The 21,566-nt window shown below is 34.8% G+C and overlaps 1 protein-coding gene across 4 annotated transcripts in view; it reads left to right on the top strand.

Annotated features, from left to right (window-relative positions):
• Nucleotides 1-21,566, top strand: part of Scaper (S-phase cyclin A-associated protein in the ER) — a 341,699-nt gene that overhangs the window by 110,853 nt on the left and 209,280 nt on the right. For all 4 annotated transcript variants that reach the window (XM_005393476.1, XM_005393474.1, XM_005393475.1 and 1 more), the window contains exons 17-20: nt 4,606-4,748; nt 10,904-10,985; nt 14,039-14,191; nt 14,712-14,819. In XM_005393476.1, the coding sequence (XP_005393533.1) occupies nt 4,606-4,748; nt 10,904-10,985; nt 14,039-14,191; nt 14,712-14,819 (486 nt within the window). The remainder of the gene's footprint in view (nt 1-4,605; nt 4,749-10,903; nt 10,986-14,038; nt 14,192-14,711; nt 14,820-21,566) is intronic.

Raw genomic sequence — 21,566 nt, 5'->3', positions numbered from 1 at the left:
GCTCATCCAAAGGAGATAGAAGCCACAGAAAAAGAGGAATCAGGGATACAGCACCAGCCCAAAGTTGAAGGCTTAGAAGCTCATGGTCAAGTCACCGGTGCAGTCTGCCCTGCAAGGCTGAGGAAACTGGAGATGAAAGTCCAAAGGTGATATAGCAAGATTGGAGCTCTTTAGAAACAGGCGTGCTTCCTTCTTTCCCTTTCCTATTCCATCCAGATCATAAGCCTATGGGTTGCTGCCACGCTCAACCTGGGTGGGTCTTCCCCTGCTTCAGTTTGTGGGCCTACATGTCAGTCATATACAGACACACTCAAAACTATGCTTTATTAATTTTCTAGGTATTTCTTAATACATTCAAGTTGACATAGCCTGATTAATGGTCATATCCCTTTTTTCTCCAATGAACAACATTTTTATCATAACATAATTCCTTATTAATTTATACCCTTAAATGAATAAATAAAACAATATATTTGAAATCTTAAATTTGAAATCTTAAATTTTATTACAGAACCATTTAATGAAAACAATTGTATTTTGTTATTATTGTATGTTACTTTTCAGCAACCATTAGGCTTTAATAATGCAGAGACAAGACACAATCCTTGACTTCATGGTAAATTATAAATAAGAATTTAATGAGAACAGGTATAATCAAGTATGTACAAAGAATTGAGTACCATTAAGGAGAAGGATAATTAGTTTTGGGACAGGGAAGACTTTCTGGAAAAGGTGACTTCTTTTCTGGATTTAGGGGAGAAATATATAAGTCACACTGTATATTTTTAAATGGACATCTTTGGTTCCTTTCACAACCCTTTGTACATTTGAAATTAAATAACTATCTTCAGATGAAAAATGATGACTCTTGCATCATAATTTGGAACATTAAAGCTTAAAGAAAAGTAGTTTACTAAAAGTATTAAGGAACTTTTTGTCCCCACCAACCCTTTAAAAATTATTTTACTTCTTCAGAATTACTTTCTTTTTTAAAAAAAATAATGTATAAATTTGCCAGACTGGTGCACACCAGGCATGAGGATCTCCAGTTTTGAGGCCGGTTGGGATTACGTAGTTCAATGCCAGCCTGGACTAGATCCTCAAAAAAACAAAACAAAGAAGGAATTTCCTATGAATGTATTTTCAGTGAAAAAATGCAAACCTATCTATATGTATTTGAGATATAATAGCTTTGTTAAAATTTTAAAATGTGTAGTCATTACTAGCTGTATAAGGTACTAATGCCAAGCATTCTGTAAATACAATAATATTGGTAAGGTTCTAACCTAGTACAGAATTCCAAAGATACTCCACTGGACTCAGCCCTCACAACTGTAAATTCTACATCTATGGATTAAACAAAGGTGGATGGAAAATATACAGACAGTGTTAACGTTGTTGTTCATTTTTGTTACTGGGTAGTTAAGCCTACAATACTAGCCTGTACTGAACAGGTGCAGACTTTTTTTCCTTGTGGTCGTTCCCAAAGCAATCCAGTGTAGCAGTTATTTATATGCTTGTGAAGTTAGCAAACGTTTGCATTGTATTAGAATAAAAGTTAGCTAGGGATTAGAAGTGCATGAGAGGATCTGCATAGGGTGTTATATGGAGATATAGTACCCTTTGAGAAACTTGAGCATCCATGGATTTGAGTATTCATGGGGATCCAGGAACCAATACCCTGTGGTATCAAGGGATGACTGTACTTTATTTCTGTTTTTTGAAACATGACCGCAAGCATAAAGGCGGTTGTGATCCTTGTTTCTTATAAGTGAAATGCTAAGTGCTGCCACCATATAGTCTCAACCTGCCAGAGACTATTGTTGTGTGTAGTCTTGATTGATTAGATCCGAGCTCAATTTCCTTAAATATTCTGCTTTGTCCTTTTGCCCTAAGTTTTGAATCATAGACATAAGGAGAAGGTTGAAAAAATCCTTTCTTGGGCTCCCGCAAGCACATCCCTGGCTATCAAGAAAGTAGATGATTGAAGAGGTTCTTCTGTAGGATTAAGACTTAGTTATGTTTCTAATCCTTTGTATTAGTTTAAGTTCTTTATTTGCAGGTATATAGATATATAATGCTTGCCATTTAATGAAGTTATGTTTCATTTATCAAATAGATACTTGGGGACCATTAACCTGGGCAACATGCTTTGTGGAGTAGAAAGTTTCTTATCTTTAGGGAATCATTTTAGGTTGCAAAATGTGGGCCAAATTTACTAGTTTTGCTCAAAAGTTATACAGCTACTTATCTTCTTCTCCCTTTATTTAAAACAAATTAATGGGTTGGATAATTTTTGAAGTTCAGTTAACTTTTATTGGTACAGTGTCAGTAGATCTTACATCCATGAAAACAGCCAGCAACTTGACATTAAACAGTATTTACAAACCTATAACTTAGCTACACTGTACACAGTTATATTTGTATAGTAATATAATTCTCTTAGGAAGCCAGTTTGAATTTTTAAAATTATGTTTTTAAAGTATTTGGTTTTTAAATCAAATGTGACGTATTTGTTTACTTTAAGGAAATTGACTGAAAGAGAAAATATTTTTGTTTGTATTTTCTTTAATTAAGAACATTTTCTGTACCAGAATTGATTATTTTCAGTCTTAAGAGATTTTGAGATTTTGTATAGCTAATAAACAAGTTTCCATATATTCTTGATTAGTAGTGAGAAGCAGTTTTAACGAGTTAATGAGTAGTATGGCAGACACTAAAGAATATATTTAATGTTTAATAGCATGCTTCTTACAGTCTGCAGTGTGCCAGATATGTCTCCCTGAAATCAGGGCATTCCCTCTAATTCCCAGGGTCTCTTTGGCAGGTAGGGGTGTGTGTGTGAGGGGAGTGAAAATGATTCATTCACCATTCAGGCTTCCTGAAGAAGTTTTCCCTGGGATAGGTAGAACTTATTGAGGAGATAAAGTTACCATTATGAGCTCAGCAACCTGTTGGAAATATTTGACTCTATCTTCAAGTGTTACCTGAATAGGAACTACCTCTTTTTTTTTTTTTTTTTTTTTTTCTGCTGTCCTTTATTGAGCCCTTACTATGGGCAAACACTAGGGTGAGTATTACCTATACTAATAATTTAGGACTTCACAGGCCACCAAGGGTTTTTGAGGCAGAGTGACTTGCCCAAGGCCATATATATAAGTAGGAGGTGCTAGAGCCTAGATCAGCATGTTCCATTAATCATTACAGAGGAGAAGGGACAGATTATGTTATCTGGAAAATAGAACAGGTTGAAAGAAAGGTGTCAAAGAAGAAAAAAGAAAGAAGGAAGGATATATAGATAGATAGATATAGATATATAGATATATATCTATGAACAGCTGCAATAACTGTACTGCTGATGTCTGATGGTATATTGAAAGAAGCAGTTAATGCTTAAAATTTTTTACATTCGGACCAATTTTGCAGGCTTATATCTGGTAATCTGAGCAACTGATTTGAAGGCAATAATATACAATGGAACTACCATGGTGAATTCCTACCATCTTACCTAGTGAAACTCTGTATTATCTCTAATATTTTATCTAATAATTTTTCTTACTCTCTTTAGTGGTTTGAACGATCATTCATTCTTACATCTGGTACTCTGAGCAACGTAGTTGAAGATAACAATATGTAATATAACAACCATTGTTAATTCGTATTATTTTGTCTTGAAACCCTGTATCACTTTAAATGTTCTTGCTTTGGTTTGTTTATGTTTGTGATGCTGATATGCTGCTATTGTTCTTTTTTTTTTTCCTTTTTCTCTCATTTACTACTCTCTTTAAAATAAAATTAAAAAAAAAAGAAAAGGTGTCAGTTTAGCTGGTGACACAGTGAGCATTAGCAAAGTACTTCTAGACAGAAATATACATAAGACACAGTATTTCATGTTAAAGCTTACTGTGTTTTGATGAAGTATCTTCTGCCTTGATGATGAAAACTAATTATTGAGAATTTACTCCATGCCTGGCTCTGTAGTAAATGCTTTCTACATAGTATCTAATGTGTTCTTCACAAAGTCCTAAGAAATATGTACTACTGTTATTTTTCTTTCCAAAAACTAAGGCACAAAGAGTGTAACTCCCTAGACTGGAGTCACTCAGCTAGTAAATAATGGGGTCAGGAAACAAAACCAGGGAATCTGGCCTAGTGTGCTCTCTCCTACCCACTGTGCTGTATTAAGTTGCTTCTTTCACCTTCCCAGAAGCTTCCTTCATTTATCTCCATGATGGAAACTTACTTTGGAAATAAAATCTGTTAACTACAACCTTGTCATTATGTTTAGGTATTTCTATAACTGTGCATTAACAAGGTTTTTGAAATAATCAGAAATTGCATATTAGGTTCCTACAGAACATGTGGCAACATAATGTTTGCTTAAAATAGTATTTCTTCTCATAATTATGTGTAATGCTGCTGAATGATACATGAAAAAAGATATCATTACTGTTTGATTTTTGTTTAAATTCAGAGCAGTGTATGTAGTAGTAAGCCATAAATATATAAAGTTAAATATTTAGAGTAGTGTGGAAAGTGTGTCACCTTTAATTACTTAAATTTACATGTAATTCTAATACCTTTAAAAAATATTTTGAACATCAGGAACGCAAGAGGGCTCTCGAAGCAGAGCGGCAGGCCCGCGTGGAAGAATTGTTGATGAAGAGGAGGGAACAAGAAGCTCGGATTGAACAGCAGAGGCAAGAGAAGGAAAAAGCCCGTGAGGATGCAGCTCGGGAGAGAGCGAGGTATCTATCTCATTTGCTGTCTGGATTTCAATTATGAGGAGCATTTTACACTGAGTAAATATTTAAATCAGGCCTTAAAAAACAGCCATTTGATGTTATGTTTATTTTTTAGACATAGTCACAAAAGTTCAGATGCACCAGATTTTGATTCGCAGGTATTGTGACATTACACTCAAAATGGAAATCTTTTGAAATTTTCAGTTGGGTGAGAAACATATTTTAAAGTATTTGGTTGAAAAAATAAAATCTGATTTTGGTTAGCTTAAGCAGAGAGGAATCTTTTGGGAAGCTATTGGGGCATAAGTGATAGATCAACTCAAGATACTTTGGTATTTCTTAATGACTTCTCCTTTGATTCATAAGTTGTTTAAAGGTGTTTATTTCTAACTGTTTGGGAATATCACACTTTTTTTCTGTTATTGATTTCTAATGAAATCTTTTGTGGCTGAAGAACCACACTTTGCATAGTTTTAGTGTATAATTTACAGTTTTCTAGCCTCAGACATGGTCTCTCTTGGGAACACTCTCTGTGCCCTTGGAAATAATACATCTTCAGCTGCTGGTGAAGGGCTGCTTTCTATCAGTTCAGTAGACTTGGAGTGTTGCCTCATCTTTGTGACTTACCAAGTTTTGGCTTAGTTCTCCCAACTCTTTGAGAGAACATTATTGAAGTCTCCAAATTTAAAAGGTGAAATGTGTGTTTCATATTTCAGTTTTCAGTGTTTATTTTCATGTAGTTTGATGCTTATTTAAGTGCATGGAATTTGTAATTGTTACATATCTCACTGAGAGACTAATCCTTTTATTTTGAAATGTTCCTCTTTGGTTTCTAAAAAATATGTCTTGCTTTCAGGACAAATTTTCTTCTGTGATAAATATAACCATAGTTACTATTTACAAGGTACACCTTTTGTCCTTTTACTTTCATCCTACTTGTATTTTTGTTTCTTTAACATGCCCCTTAAAGAATACATTTAGCTGAGTTTTGGTTTTCTATTTGGTCTGCTAATTTCTGCCTTTTAATTGGAGCATTTCATTGGAATAGAGTACATTCTCACTTGATGCAGCTATTGAGTTTGGTCAGATTTATGTCTGTCATTTGATAACTGTTGTATATATCCAGTCTTTTTTGTTCCCATTCTTACTGCCTTGTTGTTTGTTAAGCCAGTACTTTTTGGTAAATCATTTCAACTTCTTTAATTTTTAAAAAATGTACTGTTTTAATTATTTGCTTAATGGTTACCCTCTGGATTACATTATTCATCTTGATTTATTACAATTTACTTAAGGTTAATGCTGAATTAATTATGGTAAAAGAGTAACTTTGGCCGTTGTATTTCCTTGTCCTCTACCCTTATGTTATTATTGTCACATATCTCACATCTTATGTCATAAACTAAATAATAACAGGTTTACAGTTATTTCTTATGGAGTCCTATATTTTTAAAAGAAACTAGAATAAAACTGTTTACATATTCCTTAGTATTTATCCACATACTTACAGTTTCTGATGTACTTCATTTTTTAGTGTGTGTATTTGAGTTACCTCTGTTACTCATTTGAGCAGATGGACTTCCTTTTCTTTTCCTGGTAAGGGAGTTTGACTTTTGGTAATTGCCTTGGTTTTCACTTTTCTGGAAATATTTTAGTTTTGCTGGATATAGGGTTCTTGGTTTTTCTTTCAGTGTTTTGAATATTCTGACTTCTGCTGTTTTGGATGAAAAGTCTGCCATTAATCTGTTTTCCCCTTCCAGTTGTGAGTTGTTTTTTCTTCATGCCTTCAGGAAATTTTTCTCATCTTTTATCAGTTCAAATATGATTTACCTAGGGCTTCCTTCGTGTTTATCCTTGCCTGTACATTCATGTGTTTATTAACTTAGTACATTCTATCTAGGCCATTGTGTCCTCACATATTCTATTGTCATTTTTTTAGGTTCCTCTGAGGTATGACAGTTTCTCAGGCTTTCTGTGCTGTGTTGAGGAGTAATGGTTGGGTGTTTTACAGAATCTACCCAATGAGGGCTTGCCTAATATTGTTCTCTAGTTTAGATTGGGGCTACAGTTTTTTGTGAGAAAGACTCTAGAGTTAAGGTGCCATTCTTCACAAAAGTGTCATCCTCTCAACCTGACTTATCAGATATGTTAATTTGGATTATCTGTCAGAGGTCTGATTACCAGATTACATTTAAAATTTTTTTGTATTGTCCTCTTTAGAAGCAGGCCACTGTATAGCCCCAAATGGAAGGATAGAAAGAATAACTATATATATTACTTGAAATTCTTCTGTGCAGGACATTTTTTTATTCTCCTGTATTGACCATTTTCATTACTGTAACAAAATACCTGAGACTGGATGATGTATGAAGAAGAGGTCTTTAGCTCACAGTTTTAGAGGGGGCTCCAAAGAGCATGGTGCCAGCTCTAGTCTGATGCCCCTTGGCTATATCACACCATGGTGGATAGCATCATGGTGGAGTATACTCTAGAAGAAAAGGTCATGTGGTGAGGCGGGAAGCCAGGGCGAGAGCAGCACCCAGCTTGTTCTTTTAGAACTAACCAAGGTCTTCTGAGCACTACATCAATACCTTTGAGTCACCACATCCAGAACCTAAGCAGTTCCCACTGGGCCTCATCTCTCAGAGATCCCACCACTTTTCACTTTGCTCCACCAAAGACTTGGCCTCCAGCATAAACCTGTGGGACAACTGTAGCACTTCTCTATTTATTTGTTTAACCATAACAGTATAGATTGAGTTACATTTCTTTCATATTTTTGAGTAGTAATCTCATGCAGTATTATTTGCCAGATTGTTCCATCTTTGGACATGGGAAACTCTTTTAGTTGGCTCCTGTGTCCCTTTGATTAACTTCATCTTTTTGTTTGTTTTGTTTTGTTGAGCATTTTCTTTTTTTCTTATGCTACAGATATTCCAGATTCATCTTATGTTTTCCCTCCCAGCCCTCAGATCAACCATTTTATTTTAGGAGTCTGGTTCTTTTTACTAGAAAGGTTTTTTTTAAACTTCTTCTGTTTCTCTACTGAGATTCTCTATTTGTGGAATCGTCATCATTTTAATTGTTTTGGCATACATTCCTTTACTTACTTAAGCCTATTTGTAAGAGCTCTATAGCCATATAGTCGTTTTGGTTTGCTAAAACAACATAAGGCTTCATTCAGAGATTTTCAGCCACAACTTTTTCCTGTGTCTGCCATACTTCTTTATATGTCTCTTAGTTCTTTATTGGAAAATAGACATTTTTAGATAATGTATTTAAACAACTCTGCAGTTTTACATCAGTAAGTGCTTCTTAATATCTTAATTTATTGTTTATCTTTGGTTGAGTTTCAGAACCTTGAATTTTTTTTAGCAATTTTGTCATGTTTTATATTTGCCTTTTGAGAAAAAGATTCACTGATCTCTCTTCTTCCACAGCTAGAAACCCTACCCCTAATATTATTTTTTAAATTAAGAACATATTTATCAAAATAAAATGTATGTAAAGTTAAGTAGTACATCAGTTTTATACTGAAGAATAACATTCCCTGGTCGCGTATCTCTCTACTTCAGTTACCATTCCTGTAAAACAAACTACTTTAGCTTCATTAAGCTGAAGACATCTGTTTCTAAGTTGCCTGATATTCACTTACATATTTCTAAGTAACATGCTTACATGGTTATTTCTTGAATGTGCTGTCCAGAAGTTATTTGATTTTCTACTAAGAATGATGGGGTTTTAGTATTTCCTCTCATATCCTCATTTTATACTCAAAATTCCCTTTTCCTCATTTTTGATTTGGTTAAATCAGTTTTCAGCAGTCTTTCTTACTCCCAAAACTGAGCTACTTAGTATAATCCAATTATCTTTCCTTGGTGTTGTGACTTTTTGTTGTCCCTGAATGAATGATTGCCTTGTGTTTCAGTTTGTTTTGTTTTCTGTGCCACAGTCACTGAATCATTTCCAAACAGTCAAAAGGAACTAACAATTTGAACATATTTGAATTTATTAGTAGTTCTGTCAGTTAAACTTTTTCTTAGAGACATTCTTCTGAATTTCTGTGTCCTTTGGCTTCAGTCTGAACTGATCCTTTAGGTCCTTTGGAATGTTGTTATCTTAGGACTTCTTTTCATCTTCCTCCTATGTTAAACTGGTTGGCTCTGGTTTCATTTTTTCTTTTTTTCTGAACAAACTCTGGTTTTGAAGCAAAACGAGATATTCTTGAGTACCTAACACTGGAACCATTCCTGGGACCTTCCTTGAGGCAGTGCAAATGACCTGAAAGTGTTTTATTCCATCTTCTACTTGATCAGGCACAGAATACTTAATTGGCAATAATTTCTCTTCAGAATTTGGAAGGCATTGATTAGCATCTAGCTTTTACTGTTGCTTTTGAGAAGCCAATTTTCACTGTTTATGTTTCTTCAAAAACAAGTGTTCCATGTGCTTTGTGTTTGTATTCATTGTGGTGATAGGCATATATAAAATCTGGAAGCTTGTGCCCTTTAAAAAATTTTTTTAAAAAAACTTTTTATAAAGATTTTATAACCTGGTATTTCTTCCATACCATTTCTTAAATTATATATTTCTTGTAGAATTGGTATTAGCAGTTGTTGGACCTCCTGAATTTAATCTGATTTTCTTTTCCTTTCACATCTGTTTTCTCCTTTCATGAATTTTCATTCTACTTTTACAATATTTTAGTTTTCTCAATGTTTCTAATAATTTAAAATTTTTCTCTTTATATATTTTAAATGTGTAAATATTTTTTCTCTTATCCCATTTTCATAAATAGCATTCTGTTCCTGTTTCATGGGTATAACATACTTTCTTTCTTTTATAACATAGTTTCTTATTCTCCTCAGGTTGTTAATTATAGTTGTTTTGAAAACTTTTTATATTTCTTACTCTGTTTTGAGACAGGGTCTTACTATGTAGTTCAGGCTGACCTTGAACTCATTATGTAGTCCAGGCTGTTCTCAAACTCACAAAGTGATCTTCCTGCCTCAGTTTCCTTAGTACTGGCATTACAGGTGTGCGCGCCACCACACTTAACACATTTTTCCTTTTTTTGCATCATTTTTATATATTGGTTTTCATCCCTAACTTCATGATAGAAATTCTCTTCAAATGTCCAATGCTCATCACCCATCTCTCCTTACCTTTCCCCCCTTGTCTGCTCTTTTTATGAAATACTGGGCAGTGGTTTCCATATGTTAGCGTTTTGGGCTGGACTTGCAGAATACTGGGTCACTCTGGAGGTTTGTGGGGAACTGGCCTTTACTTGGAGGATCCCTACCGGTCTTTTTGTTGAGTTTTTTCTCTGAGGTTACCCTAAGCCTCATAGATTCCTTGGGGAAGTCTGGGGAAGTGGGAAATAACCTGATTTTAGTACTGTGTGTGCTGAAAGGGGAAGGTACTCCTTGTCTAACCATTTCAGTGTGGAGATTTTTACTTAAACTCATTTTCAGTGTGTTACCTCTCCTCCACCTTGTCATTGTCTTGACTGCATGATCCTGCATGTTCATCCCTCTGGTGGTCATCTCCTGACCCCCTCACGATGTGTGTGGAGAATTTTCCTGTCCTAGTTTCCATCTCTTACCTTTATTTCTTCCTTCTTCAGTAGTTTCTCTGGCTTCTGAGTTTTTATGGAGTTTTGCTGGTTGAGTTACTTTCTAGTTTCTCCCCTTGACAGTCTAAATTTCAGGTTTCTCAGATTTGCTTTTTAGTTTTTGAAATATTATTGTCCATCATATGTGATCACTCTTGTCCTGTTCTCTCTGTCTTTGTGAGTTTATGCCTTTTTTATTCCTTTATCCTGCTTTTAGTAGGATTATGCAAGGGAATGAAGATAAATGTATATTATCAAAATGCCACATTTAAAATGACAGTCCCAGAGCTACTATTTAAATTCATGCTAGGTCCAGACACCCATTTTCATAGCTAATAATCTCTGTTGCCCCAGCACCAAAAAATAAAATAAAGACAAAATTTTAATGCTCCTAAATATTTAATGAGCAATAAACCTGAGACACAGTAGACCGTCAGAATTTTTTTTAAAATAGTGAGCCTTTAGAATATATGAGCCTTTGAGTCCTAATTGTATTTTTTAATCTCATGTGATGTATTGCTTTAAGCAGCTGACTTTCTTCTTACAGAGACAGGGAAGAACGATTGGCAGCACTCACGGCTGCTCAGCAAGAAGCTATGGAAGAGCTACAGAAAAAAATTCAGCTCAAGGTAGGGATATCATGTGTTCTTAATTAGAAGTTTTAGAGCTTGCAGAGGAGCATGACATTAAAGTTGTACATACAGAAAAAATGAATTAATTTGTACTAATCTTTGGATACAAGTCTTCTATGATTGGGTTGGACTCAAATTCAGCTATCTGGAGTCTACATTTAGTTTGGCAGGGTAGTGTTTTTTTTCTTTTTTTTTTTTTGGTACTGGGAATCAAACTCACGACCTCACACTTGCCAGGCTGGCACTGTGCCTCTCTGAGCTATACCTCTGGTGGGCAAGGTAGTAAGAGTCTTTGTGGAAAAAAATGAAAGGAAGTTTAACATTTCTGGATTACTCAGAAGTTGATTAATGACCTAAAGGCATCACTAGCAGGCTTCTGATATTCATAAATTCTAATCATTTAGAAATACACTAAAAGATGTTTCTTTGCTTATATTCACTTGATTTTAAATATATATTACTTGCACAGTTGTAGATTGGAAGATTATGATAAATTGACTTTTTTGGGGGCACTACTGGGGATTGAACCCAGGACCTACATTCGCTTTTTTGTTTTGTTTTGAGGGAGAATCTGCCTAAGCTGCTTAGGCTGGGCTTGAACTTGGGGTCTTCCTGTCTTACACTTCCAGAGTGCTGGAATTACAGGCATACAGCATCACACCCACATGGATAAATTGATATTTTCTAGAAAATTTTTACCATTACTACAGGATATAAGCAGCTTTAGCATATGAATATTTGCATTATAGCACAATTATTTACATGTTAAGGTAGATCATATTTTACTATTTGTGTGGACCTAGGAAATTAGTATTCCTTTAATTATGATGCAGCAGGTATTCATGAATGAGTAAGGTGTGACTGAAGTTCTCAGGAAATTCATAATTTAGTGTGAGATTCAGATGCTTAGCAGATAATTTCCGTACAGATGGAAGTATACATGGAGCGCTATGAAGGCAGAGGAGGACACACCTACATTAGTGGTGCCACATTTCAAGGAAATTGTTGTAGGGAGTAATTCCTAAAGTAATGCTAAAAGAAGGTTGAGTTGAATGGACATGAGAATGGGTGAGTGAGTGGAATCCACTCCAGGAGTCATGTAAAGAAGTATGAGTACACAGGCGTAAGTCTGAAATAGCTTTTAAACATTTAACAGTTTACCCCAGTGTCACTCAGGTCGTGCGTATGTTTACATCATGAGCACTTCTAGGGCAGGTGTCATTTCCACCAGTCAGTTCTTATTTACACAAGACATACTCATATATCTGTTTGTTTTATAGCTACTATTTTTGCATACTTTTTTACAAATACATTGTATTCGCCTTTGATGTTTGTTTCTAGTGAAATCTAATAATAAGTTCTGGTTATTTTCTTTTACTAATTTATGTTTTATTTTATAAAAAACTACAATTTTGTGCTATAATCTATAAAAATTCTTATCATCAGTACATTAGATATAATTTTTATACTTACCCAGAACTCACTGATATTCTTTTACAATACAAAACAGACATGTTTGGGACAGAGGCTGAATAGGAAGGAAGTGCCAAAAGATCTGCAAAAGAAAAAACTGAAAAGGGAGAAATGTTAGTATATCAGAGAGGAAAAGTCTGTGTTATGAAGTGGAAAGACCAAAAAAGTCTTATTGTCAACTCTTCATAATACAGAAATGATAGAATTTGAAAGAAGAAACAAAACTAAAAAAATTCCACTAGTGGTCAGTGATTGTAATAGTTCTGTGGGTGGTGTTGACAGAGTTGACCATCAAACAAGCTATCCTGTAATGAAAAACTAAGGAGAAATATTATTATAAAATACTTGTGCACCTTCTGGACCAAACAATATGGAACTCACTGGTTATTTATTCAAAACAAAGGGGTTCAAAAAGTCATTTACAATTTCGGTTAGGTCTAATAGACCAAATAATTGAAAAATATGTGATAGCAAAATGCCAACCAGGATGTTCATAGTCAACATCTTCACTGCTACTTTTGGTGGGTAGACATTTTATTGAAATTATACCACCTGCAGAAAAAAGGAAAAGGCCAGTGTAACTGTGTAAAGTGTGTTACTCAAAGGAAGACAATAATGCAAAAAGAATTCAGACTAGATACTACTGTTTAAATTATAACATTGTGTTGTTATTGAATGTTTTAAGATATACCATGCACAGAAAATTATTGAATAAATTTGATTTATTTAATAATTCAACAAATTGTTTTTATATTTATTGTTATCTGTAAAATTAATGAAAAATATGTAATTTTTGGTCATCCTGTATTTAAATAATTGGACTGGTAGGTGGTTAAAGAAATTCCCTGGATGGTTTCTGGAGGTGAAGAACAATTAGAAAGGGAATGGGCTGGGTAGAGGTTTATGTCGTGACAAGCTTTGCTGTGTGGCTAGGTGTGGATTTTACCTGCAGGTCAGCATTTCCCGTAGTGTGTTCCAGGAAGTACTTCTTAAAAGTGTGTGGTGGACAACTAATTTATGAAATGTTGCCTGTTGATAACTAAGCTTATTGAGTCAGAGCACAGTGACATACTAGGGCTCCCATGAAGTTGTATGTTAAAAATTTGCTCAGCTGGACGTGGTGGCGCACTTCTGTAATCCCAGCACTCGGGAGGCTAAGGCAAGAGGATTGTTGCAAGTTTGAGGCCAGCCTGGGTTACAGAGTGAGCTCAAGGCCAGCCTGAACTGCACATCATAGCCAGCCTAACAGGATATCATTGAGATCCTGTCTCAAAAAGCAAAATACAGATAAACAAACAAACAAAACACCTGCTCAACTTTAACTTACTGTTTTCCAAATTTACTTAACTGTGGACCTTCTCCCACAAAACATCTATAACTGTCCCATGGAACATACTTCAGAAGCATTACCTTGCACGTTGGAGATGTTAGAGGGCTTTCCATAAACCTTTGTCTTTAGCGTACATGTTAGCATCAAAGTAAGACCACCCCCTATTATTTCTAAGCTAAGTGAAAGAAATATTCTTTAGTGTGATTTGAATATTTTAAAGATTTTTTGACTTTGATTTCATCTGCAGCATGATGAAAGCATTCGAAGGCACATGGAGCAAATTGAACAAAGGAAAGAAAAAGCTGCAGAATTAAGCAGTGGGCGACATGCAAATACTGATTATGCTCCCAAGCTGACCCCTTATGAAAGAAAGAAGCAGTGTTCTCTCTGCAGTGTCCTGGTAGGTTCATGTTGTTATTGTGGTGTTATAATTTGTTACTAAAGTGTATGAAACCATGGAATATTATCTTCTAGTCTCTTAAGACTCATGTTAAGGCATCTGCTGAATGCCATGGGTTTCTTTAATGATTTTGAATAAAAGTAAGTAGTAGTACAGATAATGGCATTTAGGAATAGCAGTGCAAAGTTCCACAGCATGCTGTTGCTATTAAAACGGATGCTTACCTACTGAATGATAGTTCAAGTCAAGAAAGACATCATTTTCAGTGCTGACACTTGAACCTTAAACTTAGAGGAAATGATATCCTGTTAGGCTGGCTATGATGGATGGCATTCCCCTTTTGATCATGCATCTTCTAAGGATTCTTAGAATTACATGTTAAGGGAAGTATTTTTAGATCTAATATGTAAATGGTAAAGTGATCTTAATTTGCACATGGTGTATACTGGATTAAATGTATAATACCTGAAATTAGATTTAATGTTAAATTGATTTCACTGCTTCAATTTTATGCTTTTAGATCTCTTCAGAGGTGTATCTTTTTAGCCACATTAAGGGGAAAAAACACCAGCAAGCTGTGAGAGAGAACAGCAGCATCCAAGGACGTGAGCTTTCAGATGAAGAAGTGGTAAGCTTTACTTCTGCTCATTTACAGTTTATTATCTGTGCGCTCTTTTGTTATAAAGAATTGCTATTTACATGTATTTCTGTGATATTTAAAATTATATGTAGTGCTTAATAATTACTACAATACAATATGCAAATATATCATTTTAGCACACATTAATAGCTGTAGAAATAAAAATGTAATGGTGTTATTTTTGTATAAGAAAAAGTTAATATTTTGATATTTTAATAATGCAAGACAGGAGTTACTCAGTTATGTACCAAATTTACTAGAAAGCAGTTAACAGTATATTTTTCATGTAAGTGTATAATTTTGAACCCATAAGCTACTCAGAAATTTTTGAAATATATTATTTGTTCACCTATGATTATTGTTAATGTGGAATTTAAATTTGGTTTTGTTTTTTTTGTTTTTTTGGCGGGGGGCGTGTTTTCGGTACTGGGAACTGAACTCACGACCTTGCGCTTGCCAGGCAGGCGCTGTGCCGCTGAGCTAAATCCCCAGCCCTGGAATTCAGATTTGTATAATCATATTTATAAACACTTTTCTTTTAGCTGTTACTGATACTTGCATAGTATAGCTTAATAATTACGAATTTGTTTTGTTAAAAATAGGAAATTCCTGAAGCTACTCAAGAAATTCACACTTCTCAAACATCTCTTAGGATGACCAGGAGAGATGAGTGTGCGTTCTGTTAGGGCAGTTCCTGTGTCTAGGTGCATGTATCAGTTTAACTTTTTTCTTTAGGTATGGCATACGTTAGTAAAATAGACAAATCTCAAATACATAGCTGCTGAATTTTTACATATACATGCACGGATATAACACCCCCCAGATCAAGATACAGATAATTTCTTGCTCCCTAGATTCTATGCCCCCTCCCAGTCATGTTTCTCAAAAGGTAACTACTATGACTTTTAGCACCAGCAGTCAGTCAGTCCTACCTGTTCTTGATCTTCATATAAATGCCATCATAGGAATGCACCTGTTGGTGTCTGGCTTCTTTTCATTCATACTTAAGTCTGTAAGATATCCCTGTTGTTTATGTGCATCTGTAGTTGTTTTTCTTAGATTTTTGTCAGTACTCTCCAGGCAAGACCACCTGTAGTTGAATAAAGTTGGAGTCACTGACTTTATAAAGTAAGAGTGAACACATGGAAGTTTGGAGCTTCTCAGTAGAAAGTTGTAAGAAAGGACTTGCAATAGAATTTGGCTTATACTAGATGATGACGGGGAGAGTCAGGTGATGAAGCTTGGCTCTGGATGGAATGCTGTCTAGAAGCAGAAATTATGTGTTGGTTTCTTAGTAAATAGTATCTAGAGAGAAGGAATTAAGTTGCCATTTTCTCTTGGATTGCTGAATATGACTCCTGCTTGAAGGGAAATTGCACACCACTATTTGGGCTAACCCCTCTATGAATTTTTCTTTGAAAGAATTTCCCCTCAAGTTCCCATCGCTTGACAGCTTTAAACTCCCAGTTCTGTCTCCTCAGCTCCCAAAGCCTGACTTTCAGCTTCTGTTATTTTCCCCTGCTAAAAATTAGCATCACCCCTTATGAAAAATTCTGGGATGAATCTGGAGCTCACTTCTTAAGGCTCAGACTCTTTCAGGCCTTAGCTATGTTGGCTGCTGCTGCTGCACCTTCCAATAATTGCTTTGTGTCTTTTGTGCAACTTTTGGAATTGGAAAGTTAGTCCTGTGCAAGCCAGTTAGTTCACTGTGGCTGGAGTTAAAACTCTGGTATTTAATTCCTGTGTATTCATTCATGTTTGACATAGCGCTTGATGTGTAAAGGTCAACAAGTTGAATTGAATGGAAAGGTTATATACATTGGGTTGAAGGTATCATTAGAATGTGGCTTAAATTTCTCTTTTGTAAATACTTTTCATACAAATAAAGTGGAACTAATTATATATTTAGGCTGCCTCAAATAATTTTTCACCTTTTACTAAAATTGATTATTTTAAGAGATTGGTATGGGATTTTATTTTACTTAAATCTTTCTTGATATCCCTATTTTCTATTTGAAGTTGCTGTTTAGAACTAGAGTCATCTGCATACATGTTTTACTCTGAATATATCTGAAAATCAGTTTTTATAAGTGGAAGAATTTGTGAAGATTACTGTCTTAATTAATTACAAGATAGTTCACATCGAAAGGAAACTCATTTATAAAAACTAGTTTCAATTAGGTAAGCTATTTTTAACCTAAAAGGTAAATGTATAATTTAGAAAAAAATTTAAAAACTTCTGGAGTATGCTATTATGTAAACAAAAATAAGTTTTGTGTATTTTCATTTTAATGAGAAAAGGTAAAAAGGAAAGAACATTAAATTTATGGACTTTGAAAGAATGTGCAATAACATCTCATTTTTTACTATCATAGTGATCTGATATTTAGTCATTGTGGCTTGAGATTTGACTGATACTCATTTTTGTAGACTGTTTCAGTACAAAGGAATTAAATTTTCATAAAGTTCTTCATTAATTCATGCAGTTATTATTGGTGATAGTTCCTTCTTCCTGTAAAAAGTGCAATATAGCATATGAGTTATGTGATATAGAAAGGCTATTTTATATTGCTCACATGGAAGTTTCATTTTAATCAGTGAAGATATCTATAGTAAACATGCATGTTCTACTTAAAGTTATTACTTGTCATCTGTGATGTCTTTATATTATATGTACCTTGTCTGTGACCTTTCTTCTTTGACATAAAAGATTTTATTTATATCACCTCTGACCTAATAAAATTGTGCCTTTGACCCTGTGCACTTGACATGTCAGATAACTTACTCTTGATCTTTGACACATTTTATTTTAAGCCTGTTAAACATAATAGGTGGCTACCAAGTAAGAAAGCTTTATTGTTTTGTATTTTCATTGTAATTTAACTCTGGAATTTTTCTAGTATTTCTTGAGATACCGCAAAAAGAACTGTTATATATTTGATTTTTCCCCCCTTGAATTATGTTACAGTTCAAATGATAAAAGTATGTAAGTTTTAATGATCAAAAATGAGTGCTAGGTATAAATACATGTAAAATTTAAACTTTTGTGTTCATTGCTGGGAAACAATAAACTCAGTTGTGCTGCTTGATTTCCTTGTGGCACAGTTTTCACACCAAGAAGCTGATAGTATTTTAGATACTATCAAAAGCTGATTTTTGATGTCATCAGTAGCTGATAGTAAAGAAGCTGATAGTATTTTTGGTGTTAAGTTACAAGAAGTACACTTAAACCTGTGTGGAGTATGAAGTTAAAAAGTTGAGGTTTTTTTCAATTTTGTATCTGTGTATTTCTGTATTTGTGACACTTCTTTGCTTTAAAAGTATTAATTAGCTCTGTTCATTAGACTATGTATTTATATATTGAAAAAACTTATTTGAGTCTTGAGAAATCATGAACAGGATCTCATAAACATCTTAACTATATTTTATTAGGTACTTACAACCAAATGTGGTTTTGAAAATACCAAATTAGTATTTCCCCCAGGGAAAAGTAATCTGATTAGGTGATAATAGAGAAAAAGGAAATTTTAAAGTAGTAAAAGCATAAAGACATCACTGTGTTTATGAAATTTAAGCTGATCTTTTTGGTCATGGTGTGCCTGGTAGTGAAGTGGAGATGTGTGGCAAGATGTTGTCCAGAGTTGATGAAATAATAGATAATTCCTTATGGACGGAATAATTTTCCTTATCTTACCTATATTTGTAGAAGCAGAAATATTTACTGTTTTTGCAATCACATCAAGAAATATCTTGTTTGCCTCTTTACAGAAAATTGTCAGATGAACAAACTCAATCATTTAGAATTAGCTAGGTGTGGTGGCACACCCCTGTAATCCCAGCACTCGGGAGGCTGAAGCAGGAGGATTGCCGCAAATTCAAGGCCAGCCTGGGCTATATAGTCAGTTCAGGGGCAGCCTGAACTATACAGCAAGACCCTGTCTCCAAAAAAAAATCATTTAGAATTATCTTTAAGGTTTTTTTAACTTCTAATATCTCAATAGGATTAGTAAGTTTGTATCAACTTGAGAAGTGATTTTGAAACATCTTACTCTTTCTTTTAGGGTGTAGTTTCCACTGCCTTCATTATCACTTTAATAATATGGGGAAAAATATATATAATTTATGTAATATATAATACTTATATATATATACATATAGCTGATTATTAATTTATATACTTGTTTTGACTTTTTAATTGCTGGGGGTGAGCTTACTAACATTGTAACTATGTAATACTGTATTTGCAGAGAATATGTAGCTCAATGTCCATGGCTGATTTAGTCATCTACATTGGTTTGGGGAAAAAAATTTAACTAGGCAACTAGTTTGTTTTAAACCTGTTTGACCTATAGTTGAAATAGTTTGCTTAGTGAGTATCCAGTCTCTTTTGATTAAAAATGCTTTATACGTCTTACGGACTAAAGTTTTCATCCTTTTGAAGCTCATCTGTTAGATCCTTACTCTCTCCAACATGACAGTAGTATTTGGAGGTTAGGACATTGGAAGGTAATTAGATTGTGAGGGTGGATCTCTCCTGACCACATTTGTGCCCTAGAGCCCACTCTTTCCCTCTGTGCCCTTTGAGAAAGCGGCTGTGTGAGGAAGCCAGGAAGAGAGTTTACTTGACACCCAGCCTACTGCACCCTGATCTCACACTTCCCAGCCTCCAGAAGTAAATGTTTATTGTTTAAGCCACCCAGGCTGTGGCCTTAAGATGGCAGCCCAGCCCTAAGGTCCTTAACGTATCGCTGTGTGTAGTAGAGGAAGAATATGGCTTTTATGACCCACAGTGAGGAGGAAAAGTTGGGCTCTTGCTACATAATGCTTGTGTCTTTTCTGATCTCCATAATGAATTCTTTCCTTGGTTGTGTTCTAGCCCTTGTTTTGAAGATTGGCCTGTGAGTTTGACTGTCTTTTCCACTGGACAGGTCTCCAGCAGAGCAAAGCCTTTATTTACCTCCTGCTGACTGCCTCCCTCAGTCCTCTCTGCTTACAAATCTTAGCATCTTTGCCGTACCATTTTAGCCCTGTGGGACCTATTGGCTTCGCTACCGGGTCCACACAGGCATAGGAACTGAGGATGTCTTGGGAGAGCTAAATCACAGGGCCTCATGATGACCACACAGCATGGCCATAGTGCTGAACATGTGCTTTGGGGGAAACTGCAGCATCCCTATCTTCCTTGGGACACTTTTTTTTTTAAAAACTTGCCTTTCTCCATATATATATATATGTGTGTGTGTGTGTGTGTGTGTGTATATATATATATATATATATGTGTGTGTGTGTGTGTGTATATATATATATATATATATATATGCTGGGCATGGTGGTGCATGCCTGTAATCCCAGCACTCAGGAGCCTGAGGTAGGAGGATCAGTGCAAGTTCAAAGCCAGCCTGAACTACCTAGTAAGAGCCTGTCTCAAAATGAAATGAAATTTGATTGAATGGAATGAAATTTACTTTACCCTTTCTTTTCTCCTTCCTCTAACTGTGTAACCCAGCCTTAAGACTGCAAAAGGGAACTAACCCAACTCTTTCCCCGCTCCATAAACTGAAATAAATGCTGTACTTCGAATCTTAAAGGGTTGAGTATACATGTGCTGAAAGAAAGGATATATTATCAAATCTCAAGATAATAATTTGGGTTGTAAGTCTTCATGTGTAAACCTTGCTGCACATATTTATTTTGCATATCTCAAGTTGATTATTACCGAGAATTTTTTTCTTGCATTTGTTTTAAAACATACTCCAATCAGCTCTCTAACTGAGTTTTGTGGGGAAAGATCATGTGTGAAAACGGCAGAATAAACAGTCACATTAATAATTTTGAAATAATAGTTTATTTAGACCTGATTGTCATTCTTCTTCGGCATGACCTTTCCACTCTCACTGCTTATAATCAGAGTCACTTCTCTTATGATCTTTTCTTTTATTAAACATTCAGTTTTGGAAATATTAAGTCTTGATCGGAAGTTCAAGATCAGAAAACTAAAGTATCATTCTTATAGATCTGTTGGTTGGTTGGTAAGTTAAAACTACAGAAAATTTCCTTCTGTGAATCTTCTATTTTAAAGAGTTGCTTTACTGCAAAGTAAGCTTTTAAGTAGGTAATGAATACCAGTTAGGAACTTAACCTTAATTTTGGGTAAAACTGTATGTGTTTCCTAGACACATCTCATAATTCTATTAAACTAAAGTGTGCAAAGCCTTTCAGCCACATTTCTCAAGTCCTTTGAGCATATATTCTCTAACACATGCTGTTTTTTAAACTTGCACTACTGTGAGTACCTAATTTATAATTTACTTATAAAAATTAAGACTTTTTTACTTTTGCTTCTGTTTACTTTGAGATTAGAATGGATTTTTTTAGCTAATTTTTTTGTTTTGCTTTGTTTTGTTTTTGTGGCGCTGTGAATTGAAGTACTGGTTAAAGGATCAGAAGCAAAGTTATGACTAGGCAAATGTACACAAATCAAGATATTTCTACTTGAGGGGCTGGTGATTTAGCTCAGCGGCACAGCACCTGCCTGGCAAGTGCAAGGTCGTGAGTTCAATTCCTGGTACCAGAAAAAAAAAAAGATGTTTCTACTTGAATACATACTCTATTTTTTTTTATTTTAAAAAATAAAAGAAGGAAAACATATTAACATACAGACATCCATTTACAAAATAGCATAAGAATAATACAAACAAAACGGAGTTACAGACAGAGTTGTAGGAAATTAACCAT

Source organism: Chinchilla lanigera, unplaced genomic scaffold (assembly GCF_000276665.1).
Source record: "Chinchilla lanigera isolate Chin_1 unplaced genomic scaffold, ChiLan1.0 scaffold00049, whole genome shotgun sequence".
NCBI classification, from domain to species: Eukaryota; Metazoa; Chordata; class Mammalia; order Rodentia; family Chinchillidae; genus Chinchilla; species Chinchilla lanigera.
This window is presented reverse-complemented; position numbering and strand designations above follow the sequence as displayed.